We start from the raw sequence: 12,407 nt of genomic DNA, 5'->3' as shown, positions 1-12,407 counted from the left end.
TGTATTCCGACAATGCGGTGTCAGTTGCAGGATAATGTGTATTATACATTGTTCATCATAGCAATTTGACAATCGTATCCAAATATGCTTACATCATATATTATGTAATCCTGTAATCTGTCCTATCTGATTGGTTGTTTCTCCATTTCATAATTAGATATTGATGAATGAATCGGCTATTTAATTATCAAAACTTAAACAAATCAGAAAAAAAAGAAGTATAAATAAAAAATGTCACGTTATTCTTTCTTAATAGAATCAATTAAAAAGTCAGAAACAAAATCAAAATATGACATCAAGGGAATTTGTAAAAACTAAAAAACAAAAAAGAGCTTTGATGATAGCCATCTTGTAGTGTACCTGAACAGTGAAATGTTAGAGGCAGGCCTTGTTTCGTTCCGCTTTCCTGCATATATTACAGATAAAGGCGTTTAAACTTTGACAATATACATCAATAACAACATTAGGAACATTTCCAAATGTTCTTTGAGATGATGACAAGATACACTGAACAAAAAAGTTTTTAATTTAATATAATGTACAGATGTGGACCATATAGTGCAAATTTAAAACTTGAAGGCTATTCAATTACACAATATAAGGTTTCACCGCGTCTATACCTCAGGTCAGCTACCGACAGTGTTCAGTATCAAATACACTATTACTTAAGGTATTGTTAGTACAGTTAGCTTGAAAAATATAGAAAACAATTCATTAATTAAAAAAACTATAATGAATTTCACTTGATTTATAAATAAAAACACCAGTATTTAAGAAAATCTAAATTTTGATAAAAAAAAATAAGCTTCCGACTTCAATGAAGAGATAGAGTAGACACAAAAATGAGTACATGGGTATTGTAATCACCGAATGAAGTTAATCAGACTTTTTTAAGACTATGTTAGATTTGGAATCAGACCTAAAAGAATGCCACACCAGCGCTTCTTGTGAGTATTAAGACAACCCCTTGAAGATAAGAGTAATTCCTTTCCCGTCTGTTAATTACGGTAGGGTATATAAAGGCCCAGGACAGGGCCCTGGTCACCCAGTCACTAGTTTAGCTCTCACAATGAATGCTTGCTTACTCCTTTTCGTTCTGGGCCTAGCGGCCACGTACGTGGCTCCAAGTGCAGCGGACCTCGCAGAATTGGAGGGCAAGATTCAGGAATTAGAAACAAGGATTCAGAACCTCGTGGCCGGCATTATCACTGGAGGTAAGTGTTTATTGTTTTATTATTATTATTGTTATTGTTTACAAATATGAATGGGTGTCTTGCTCTTTTGTTCCTTGTTCGGACGTTTGAATAGGAGGATTGATGACATTCGTTTTAGTTCGTCCGAATGAATCCTTTAAACAAATTGTCCTTTCTTGAAATTTACTGGTGTAATTTGTTAAATATTATGGCTATGATAATAAAATGGGATAAAATAGAAGACAAAATAAAATAATACAACATGATTAAGCTATAGCATTAATTACACGAGGCGTATCGCGCACAAAATTCACATGCTCAATGTTACTCTAATTTAAAAAAAAAAAAAGGAATAAAGAACGGTGTAGCAAAATAAACAACGAAGTTAGATCTGATATGATTTCTTAGTCTTCTTAGTCACTGATTAATCACACAATATGATAAGAAATAATCATTTATGTGTAAATAATTAGATCAATTGACGTTTTTCGATATATATATATATATCAAACTGTAAAGCCGATATATTTTTAAGCTTGATGAAAATTTATCAAGCTATTGTACCTACGTTCACACTCGTACACCGTTTCGCGATGACACGGGATGCATCATCTGAATTAGTTGGATATAATCAAATAAGGTTTAAGAGATAACGGTAAGGAATATCTGTAATATCTCGACATATATAAGGATTTATGTTTCTTATGTAAGCATAGCTGATATTCTTTATATGGCGCGTGCTGTCAGCCATTGCTTCCAAAATACGGATAAAAGATAGCTTTGCATCAGCTTAATTTTTGAAAGCGAAACTTATTTTGATTGAATTTGAAGAAGAAAAAAAACCACCTAGATAAGTATTTACTATGAGGGGGATGTTGACAAATATCTTGCATGTTACGGTGTTTTAAATAAGATTGTTTGAGATGTGGATGTATAATAATCATGTAAACAAACAAACAAAAATTTATCAGGAGGCAGAACATAGAATTGAGTAATTATCTACAAAAACGGCAATGGTAACCCGGTTCTCTACCCAAAATGATTTAATCACACTCCTACCGCAATAACGGTAACATAACCGCAATAACGGTAACATAACCGCATTGATGGTAACATAACCGCAATGATGGTAACTTAACCGCAATGATGGTAACTTAACGGTCTTGAGAAAAAGGGAGAGAACCGGTCATTGAATTTAAGTGTGCGATGTTTTAATTAAAAGAACAGGTATCCAAGACAAGAGTTTTGCCTACCTTTGCGTGATTTTCGGGTGTCGCCAGTAGACCAATGCTTCACTTTTCTTTGCTGTAGACGACGATGAGGTCATGGAGTCACCCCATCGTAGGAAGAGGAGCGGTAGTTATTACTACGCCGCGGCAAGAGGAGCTCCGGGACCCATTGGAGCCACCGGTGAGTGTTAATTATTTATTTACTTTTATTTACTTGAGTTACATCTTCAACGATATACTGACGTCAAAAAAAACTCGAATATAAAATTACAAGATGCCAATTGATAACAATTAAAAAGAATATTGCTTTCATGGAATTTACATCGTAGAATTCTTTCACATCTGAAAACGCATTGTAGGATAGGAACGCTACAAATTAACTCCCTTTATTAAATTATTTGAATATCCTGTCTACGCAAGCTGAAATATAGTATATTGTGCCGAAGATTTCTGTAATAAGATTTGCAAGTAGATGTAGGTATTCCATAAAATGCTATCTTTAAATTAATGTCCATTGAAAATATACAATATCCTTTATTTGAAAAAATCATTTATAAATTGCGCCCTTTCTGAATTGTTGATGAATATTCAAGTTTATAAAACTATATTTTGATAAGGAATACAGTACATATTGATATTGTAAGATCTTATAATTAAACGGCTGTAATTTGATAATCGATGAAAATAACTTCTACATAAAATGCTTGTTCCGTGGTTTATTTCGATAATTCCCTTTTATATCTAAAGTCTTAAATAGGTAAATATATATAAAATTCTAACAATTTTCGAGTTAACACATCGGGGTATACAAATATATTGAAGAAAGCAAAAAGGGCATTTTTGTTTTCTCAAACGACAAAAATTGTTAGAACACAAGTAATAATATACATGTAGTTTAATCATATTTAATTCTTAACTTGTTTAACTCTAATCATTTTGTAAAAAAGAGGGAACAAATATGTATTTGTTTACTTCTTAACGATCTCTTGACAGTCACACTTTTAATGCATAAGGTTTTTTCAGATATACGTCCGAAAAAACGTAGAATTTATTTTTTTATATTCACTTTTTTTTATTCATTTTTTATCTATCTTTTTATATAAGCAATACTATAAGGGATTATCAATGAATAACCACTATTAGAAACTGAATCGAATTTTAAAATGAATGCATTATCGTAATAATTCCAACCACGTGTATTTTTATTGTTGTTTTACGCTTAATTTCCCGATATTATCAAGTTCTTCGAATCCAATTTGCATTCGGGACAAATTTCGTCCCAACCTCCCAGACAATATCAGATTTATTTACTTCATGAATCCATATATTTTATAATTGTCGTGTAATTGAAATATAATTATGAGTCTTTGTTCAAACGTGGGAGGATCTGCCTAATTACAAACGTAACAAAAGAATATATAGTTATATATTGTAACTAATCCATTGTTAAAACCATTCACAAGCTTAAGACCTATTGTTGAAATGCGTTTAATCAGATGCCCTATCAAATGGAAATGTTCAAAACATACCACAATATTTTTATTCTTACTGATATTTTTAAAATAGCATTTTAAGAAATATCGGGATAATTACATTATTACTATTTTAATTCAGCAAACTCATATTAGTCTTTTCCTCAAAAAAACTTTTCCATTTTTTTCTAGGTGCCCCAGGAGCACCTGGTACCCCCGGTCCAGCAGGCCCACAGGGAGCTACTGGTGCCCAAGGAGAAAAGGGAGATGATGGAGAGCAAGGTGTAGCTGGAGTCCCTGGGGCCGACGGGCCACACGGACCTCAGGGATCCACCGGAGACGTAGGCGAACCAGGACCTGTCGGACCACCTGGCCCACAGGGACATCAGGGATTAACTGGCGCCAATGGCGAGAGGGGATACCCTGGTATGCCCGGAGATGATGGAGCACCCGGACCTCAGGGACAGCAGGGATACGATGGCCCAGCTGGTCCACCAGGAGCCCCAGGCGTTGATGGCGAAAAGGGAGATCAGGGAGCACAAGGTGAGATGGGCGAATCAGGTGAGATGGGACCTACCGGACCAATGGGACCAAACGGACCACAGGGTGCACAGGGTTATGAAGGCCCACCGGGACCACAGGGACGACAGGGATACCCAGGACAACGCGGCACCACAGGGGAAGCTGGAGCACCAGGACCACGTGGTTATACTGGCGCTGCCGGAAGAACATATGCATACAGGGCACCAGCCCCTAAATATTATGCTGCCCCAGCACCAGTCTATAAGTCAGCACCAGCACCTTCCAATTATAAGGGATAAATGTTAATTGTCATCAATGATAAAATTTTTAAATTCCAAATTCATCGTTTCATTCATGTGTTCTATTCCATCGCAAGAAGCCTTGTGCAACAGCCAACGTAATGCATTTCTTTTCAATTTTCAATAAAGTTCTGTCAGAAGGAATAAAATGTGTCAAATTCTACATGTGATTGTGAATGACAAAAATAAATTATACACAAAAGACCATTGTCTTCCTCGTTTTCCATTGTTTGGTTACGCCGCACAATGTCATACATTTTTTGTTTCATTTTTTCATTTGGGGGATTTTCGTATGTACTGAAACGGCATTGAAACAAAAATGTACTATTTGATTGACTGCCATCCTATTTCCATAATCTCCCATTATTCGGTCTGTGAAATATCAGAAATTTTAAACATATTTATTTTTCTAGGTTTCAAAATGCTGAAAATAATAATTTCAAGAGAACAGTAGCTGATCTCTTCTTGAAATTAGTACGAGTTGCAATAGAAGTGAAATAAGAAAAATAGTACAAATGTTTGTATCAATAGTTTCATCAAGGACAATTCACCAAAAATTGTAATCCACGATACATTTTTTAAGTTTACGTCACGACACTTCTTTAGAGGCGAGGTGGTCTAGTTATGATGGGTTGCATGACCGAAGAGTCACAGGTTTCGAGTAAAAATATCTATTGCGTCAACATAGTAAACACTGTACAATGAATTTACATGGGCCTCCTGTATGTTGTTCAGTGAGGTAGTCACCAGCTACTACAATGTCTTGTAAAAAGTTCTATTATGGATGATTAGCTATATTTGAGAATCTGCTAGAGAATTTGAAGAGATTAACTATATTTAAGAATCTGCTAGAGAATTCGAAGAGATTAGCTATATTTAAGTATCTGATAGAGAATTCGAACAGATTAGCTATATTTAAATATCTGCTAGAGAATTCGAAGAGATTAGCTATATTTCAATATTTGCTAGAGAATTCGAAGATATTACCTATGTTTAAGTATCTGCTGAAGAATTCGAAGTTATTAGCAATATGAAGAGATTAGCTATACTTAAGTATCTGCTAGAGAATTCGAAGAGATTAGCTATATTTAAGTATCTGCTAGAGAATTCGAAGAGATTAACTATATTTAAATATCTGCTAGATAATTTGAAGAAATTAGCTATATTTGAATATCTGCTAGAGAATTTGAAGAAATTAGCTATATCTAAATATCTGCTAGAGAATTTGAAGTTATTAGCTATATTCTAGTATCTGCTAGAGAATTCGAAGGGATTAGCAATATGAAGAGATAAGCTATACTTAAGTATCTGCTAGATAATTTGAAGAAATTAGCTATATTTAAGTATCTGCTAGAGAATTTAAAGAAATTAGCTATATTTAAATATCCGCTAGAGAATTCAAAGAGATTAGCTATATTTAAATATCTGCTAGATAATTTGAAGAGATTAGCTATATTTAAGTATCTGCTACAGAATTTGAAGAAATTAGCTATATTTAAGTATCTGCTAGAGAATTTGAAGTTATTAGCTATATTTAAATATCTGCTGAAGAATTTGAAGTTATTAGCTATATTCTAGTATCTGCTAGAGAACTCGAAGGGATTAGCAATATGGAGAGATTAGCAATATTTAAATATTTGCTAGAGAATTTGAAGTTATTAGCTATATTTAAATATCTGCTGAAGAATTTGAAGTTATTAGCTATATTCTAGTATCTGCTAGAGAACTCGAAGGGATTAGCAATATGGAGAGATTAGCTATACTTAAGTATCTGCTAGAGAATTCGAAGAGATTTGCTATAATTAACTATCTGCTGGAGAATTCGAAGAGATTTGCTATATTTAAGTATCTGCTAGAGAATTCGAAATAACCAGCTATACATAAGGATAATCTAAATAGAAGAACAGTTTAGAAAACTCTATAAGCCTAATTTCGCTACTCAGACCAAATTTCACTGAAACATTTTAATTAATTATATGGCATCCGTCATGTCTAATTGGGGACCTTGCCTTTGGCAAGTAGTATTTTGATCTGTTTGGCAATGTGTGCGAAAAAGTCAGGTTTCAATAGAACCTTACAGCTCATGCGAATTACATATTTGCACAAAACAATCATGTCGTTATGTATATAAGATGGGATAAGGGCATTGCTTGATCAACTATGTCTCAATAAAAACGAACACTTTGACTTTGTTTGAACGTAAAATGCAACTGGCAGCTGTAGAAAGTATTACACAAAGATGACAATAGGGAGGTATTTAAATTATCAAAAATACTCCCGTAAGCGAACACTTTGACTTTGTTTGCACGTAAAATGCAACTGGCAGCTGTAGAAAGTATTACACAAAGATGACAATAGGGAGGTATTTAAATTATCAAAAATACTCCCGTAAGCGAACACTTTGACTTTGTTTGCACGTAAAATGCAACTGGCAGCTGTAGAAAGTATTACACAAAGATGACAATAGGGGGGTATTTAAATTATCAAAAATACTCCCGTAAAGCGAACACTTTGACTTTGTTTGCACGTAAAATGCAACTGGCAGCTGTAGAAAGTATTACACAAAGATGACAATAGGGAGGTATTTAAATTATCAAAAATATACTCCGCCTAGATACCATATAGACTTCTGAAATAAGACTGTTACTAAGACAAATTTTTAAACTTTGAAATTTGAGTTTCTTTTCTAAAAATCTGCATTTTTACCTCGAACGCAGCAGTTGAACTACTTTTTCATTTTCCCTTAAGGGACCACGGAACCAAATGATTTCCCATAGACGGTAATGTTAACGTTTACCACTGTACTGCTTAAATGGAGTTTACAACACTGGTCCACTAGCCATAATGTTGAAGAATGTCATCTCGGAAACCTGTAAATAGAATGATTAAAAATTCTACCAATTTGAACTTTTTTTATATGGGGCCGCCATCTTGTATTGAATTCAGCATCAAAAATTCATCTAAATTTACAACAAAATACACACTTAATTAACTCCTCCTGACAAAAACAGGCTAGGAAAAATATAACTTTTTTTCTATATATTTTACATCTACATGTATTGCCCAGCCCACACATAAAACTTTGGAAACTTCTCTCACCTAAATATCCAATCAGTAGGCCCCGATGCATTCACCTTCCTATTAAATCTTCTGCCCAAACGGGGAAAACCCACAATCTATTTTTGATTTGGTTCTGTGGTCCCTTAATGAATGAACAAACTCTCTTAACATATTACCTGGAGATGTAACTAGTTATATTGAACTATTCCATTGCGTTATATTATCAATATGTATATGCATACTGGCGGGGTGACGTGCTATCTATAAGTATTTTCTAGAGAGGGTACTATCGTTGAGGTGACAATCTATCAGTACTTATCTACCTAGTGAGATAACATCCTACCATGTATATAACTCTATGCTCCTGATATTTAAGTGATAGTTGTACGCGACACAGAAAAAATGTCATATCATAAATAATCTCGCCATTAACAGGACTCCGATTTATTTACCATCTCGTTCTTCTCGTATTAACTAGATATAATTTTGACTCGCTAACTGATCTTTCGTAAGTTCTTCAAAGTCCTCCTGCGCCAATAAACAAATTTAAATTAATTTTGAATCGGAACAAAGTTTGCATTTAACAGTAAAAATAGATATATAAATAAATTTCAGATCTGCTAACCCGGAATAGTATTGAGTTATTGGGTATCAATGTTAACAGAGATATTTCCATCTTAGATATTTCAGATGTTTTAAACAATCCACAGATAATGACTACCTGTGTATGACCTATAGTCCACGTGCTATCACGGTATATCTGATAACCTCGGGGTACATGTAGATAATTTGATTTAAGCTTCTCCTGACTACAGACATGTTTAGTCCACGACGGGTTGCACAGAGATCAAACAAGTTAATTGAGCTAGCCACCAGCTACTACAATTCAACTATGTCAGCACATGTTATCGAAGCGATATACAGAACAGTATTTTATTATCTAGAATACTAACCTAGGTGTGACGATAATTTGTATTTATTAAACAGAGTTAAACCGTTGGTAAAGATGTTATGATGAAAATCACGATAGCAATAACATTTAAAGCATGTTTGCAGTATGACGAATTCGTTATACAGGATTTAGGCGGATACTATTTTCTCATATTACTGGTCTGCATTTCATATCTCCCACACCTAAATAGATGATGATGTTTATATCTAGTGGATGTGCCCACTCATTAAGGTGCCAAATTGTCAACAAAAAAAAATAATAATAAATAAAATTTAAAAAAAACCTAAAAAACAAAATGCTAAAATCTGAATTCGCAAAAATATAATGATTCTACAGTTTAAATGTTCCCTTAGGGTAATGAAGTTTGCTATAATTAATAAATATTGTTATACTTCGGATGACTAATTCACTCAATTTGTTCGTTTTAAGATGATGGCAACTCAAGAAAGAAGAGACATATCTGGATGGCAGGCCCCCCAGGCCCCGCCGGAAGTACAGGTAAACACATTCACACGTTACAATCAAATTTTTATCTAAAACAGAAAAATCATCAAATAAATTCGGTTTCATTCTACTTAAATAACTGGTCTTCATAAAGTAAATCAAACTATGATTATACCATAGGAGCACCCGGACATCCAGGCTTGACAGGAGCTCCTGGTCCAGCGGGAGCAACAGGATTTCCAGGATACAAAGGAGACGCTGGAGACCAGGGTGAGGTTGGAGCGCCCGGAGCCGTCGGCGAGCATGGCCCACAGGGACCAAAGGGTAACCAGGGAACTGTAGGCGAGGTAGGGGAAGTCGGACAGCAGGGAGAGAAGGGATCAACAGGTGAACCCGGACCTCAGGGAGAGGCTGGTGAACAGGGATACCCGGGACCAGCTGGTCCTCAGGGAGAAAAGGGCGTCCAGGGTGAATATGGACCACAAGGTAATTATGACGACCAGTCAGTTTCTATTTTCACGGTACATGCATTTCATCAAGGTAACCGAAAGAGAAGATTAATTTTAAACATATTTTACTGGAAAATAATTACAAAATGATTCAAAATAAAAACAAATACTGCGCCTTAAAACTTTTTATATTTATTTTTTAGAATTACTATTTCTTTATATTATTCACTTACCTATACATATAGGTGTACATCTAATGAATATTCATCACTTAATTACCTGAAAAAGAATTAAAATTAAAAAAGAAAAAAAAAAAAAACTATTTCCGATCTTATTTATGTTTTAAACGCTGTGATACAACCTCTATAATTACACATATGTTTTTGTCATAGTAGTGGATTTATAATTATTTTATAATGATTTTTTTATGCCCAGGTTTCCCCGGTTTGCCGGGAGATAAAGGTCTCCAGGGATACACAGGATACCCAGGAATGCCAGGTGACGCTGGACCAAGGGGACCCCCAGGGGCAGTAGGTGAGCCAGGACCAGCGGGACCTGTAGGTCCACATGGACCCCAGGGATCCATGGGCAAACAGGGTTATCCAGGACGCACAGGGTCACCGGGTGTACCAGGCAAGCGTGGATACACAGGCGCACCAGGCCCAGCATATGCTATGAGACAAAAAACCGCTCCGGCACCTCGACCTTCTCCTATCAAGGGTTAATTAATTAATTCAAAAATTCTAAATTAATGTGATCGATATTCCACTTTTGTGTTATAAAAATCAAATGTCACGTTCCATCAACTTAACGTTTTAAAACTGTTTTTATATTACTATACATCTGCGTCATCCACTTAAAATATCATGTTCGAATTGAAATAATGTGAAATTCATATGTACGTCAAGAAATCAAAAACTGGTGATGTGAAAGAATAAAAATGAGTTTCTTGATATTAGATGGATTTGTTGTATTTTATGTAATTATAGGTTGATTACACTTTAATTTACATCTCTTATTTCTACTTCAATAACGGCACAACTTTCATCAAAGTTCCTTAGCTTAAAGTATTTTTTTCTATAGTAAAGCTTTATCGGAGTTAAGGGAAAATATCAGTTCAAACAGATTCTGTAGTGATAGGCAGTATGAATTCTGAGTGAAGGAATTTCTTTAAGTTCAGAAATGTGATATTACTGCGGCTAGAAGATGGTTAAAAATACGGATATGCGTTATTTGGTCTCTTCTTGAAACAACAACAACAACAACAACAACAACAACAACAACAACACGTATGATCATGCTGTCCTCTTTCAACAATTTTGGTTTGCAGGTGTATCTAATGACGTCACAATTAAACCTAACGTTAATACTAATTGAATTGACCGATTATATTTAATCATATATCTGATATGAATATGAAAATATCAATGGTAATAGAAAATTTTAAAACTAAACAAAATAAAATCACAGATGATTGAAAATATTCCGAGTACAAATAAACATACACATTTGTAAATATTTGTTCTAGTTCTATGGCTGTATACCACAGGTATGACGTCATGGCGTAGTAGATAGATCACAGAGGGTTCAATTAGATCTAGACTGGCCAGTGTACAAAACGTTTAAAGGTAGTTTATGAATGGCGAACCATGGCGTAAAATCAAACTCTATCCATTCATCAGAAATATAGTAACCATTGAAATAGAGACAGCATAAAGTAGGTAGCAAACATTTGACAGTAACAATAGAAAGTAAACATTTGGTTTGTTTTTGTTTAACGTCCTATCAATAGCCAGGGTCATTTAAGGACGAATCAGATTTGGAGGTGGAGGAAAGCCGAAGTGCCCGGAGAAAAGCTACCGCGGCCCCACAAGTAAACAAAAGACAAAAAAAAAAACAAAAAAAAATAATAAAGAGTAGAGGGTAGACAATTGACAGTAATAAATAGTCAGTATACAACACACGGTAAACAATAGACAGTAGAAGCAAACAATAGACAATAAATAATAGACAGTAGACAATAGACAGTAAACAATAGACAGCAGACAATAAACAATAGGAAGTAAACAATAGACAGTAAACAATAGACAATAAATAATAGACAGTAAACAATAGACAGTTAACAATAGACAATAAATAATAGAGTTAACAATAGACAGCAGACAATAAACAATAGACAGTAAACAATAGACAATAAATAATAGACAGTAACAATAGTCAGTTAACAATAGACAATAAATAATAGACAGTTAACAATAGACATGCATGCGTGTGGTGAGTGCGTATGTGTGTTTTGGGAGGCTGCGGTATGTTCGTGTTAAGTCTCCTTGTGATAGGCCGGAACTTTTGCCGATTTATAGTGCTACCTCACTGAAGCATACTGCCGAAGACACCCAGCAGCACACCCCACCCGGTCACATTATACTGACAACGGGCGAACCAGTCGTCCCACTCCAAATATGCTGAGCGCTAAGCAGGAGTAGCAACTACCATTTTTAAAGACTCTGGTATGTCTCGGCTAGGGGACAGAACCCAAAGCCTTCCTCACAGGAGCGAACGCTCAACTAAAGGCCAAAAGTGAGGCATTGTCAAGGGAGACATTAGGAAGAAGAAAGTTGTTAGGAAAGAAGAGAAAATATAAGATCCCAAGTTTAGTCGCCTCTTACGATCATGCAATGGGGGCAGCAGGTACAATTCTTACGCCCTACCTGCAGGGCAGCAATAGACAGTAAACAATAGACAGTAAACAATAGACAGTACACAATAGACAGTAAACAATAGACAGCA

General features: G+C 35.0%; 1 protein-coding gene across 1 annotated transcript; it reads left to right on the top strand.

Moving 5' to 3' along the window:
• Window positions 1–1,057: 1,057 nt before the first annotated feature.
• On the top strand, window positions 1,058–10,567 carry LOC117326611 (collagen alpha-1(I) chain-like). Its single transcript, XM_033883370.1, has 6 exons — window positions 1,058–1,214; window positions 2,505–2,603; window positions 4,087–4,713; window positions 9,157–9,225; window positions 9,352–9,657; window positions 10,056–10,567. Exons 1-6 carry the CDS (start codon window positions 1,070–1,072, stop codon window positions 10,343–10,345), a joined length of 1,536 nt encoding a protein of 511 aa, XP_033739261.1. The 5' UTR covers window positions 1,058–1,069; the 3' UTR covers window positions 10,346–10,567.
• Window positions 10,568–12,407: the final 1,840 nt, after the last annotated feature.

Source organism: Pecten maximus, chromosome 4, assembly GCF_902652985.1.
Source record: "Pecten maximus chromosome 4, xPecMax1.1, whole genome shotgun sequence".
NCBI lineage: Eukaryota > Metazoa > Mollusca > Bivalvia > Pectinida > Pectinidae > Pecten > Pecten maximus.
Note: the sequence above shows the minus strand (reverse complement) of the source record. Positions and strands in the feature narration are given on the sequence as shown.

What these genes read in the sequence shown, in the direction of transcription:
- LOC117326611 (XM_033883370.1), top strand. Translation starts at nt 1,070, where the DNA reads ATGAATGCTTGCTTACTCCTTTTCGTTCTGGGCCTAGCGGCCACGTAC. An exon ending in GGCCGGCATTATCACTGGAG is followed by an intron (nt 1,215 to 2,504) that starts GTAAGTGTTTAT and finishes TCTTTGCTGTAG; the next exon opens with ACGACGATGAGGTCATGGAG. An exon ending in ACCTTCCAATTATAAGGGAT is followed by an intron (nt 4,714 to 9,156) that starts AAATGTTAATTG and finishes GTTCGTTTTAAG; the next exon opens with ATGATGGCAACTCAAGAAAG.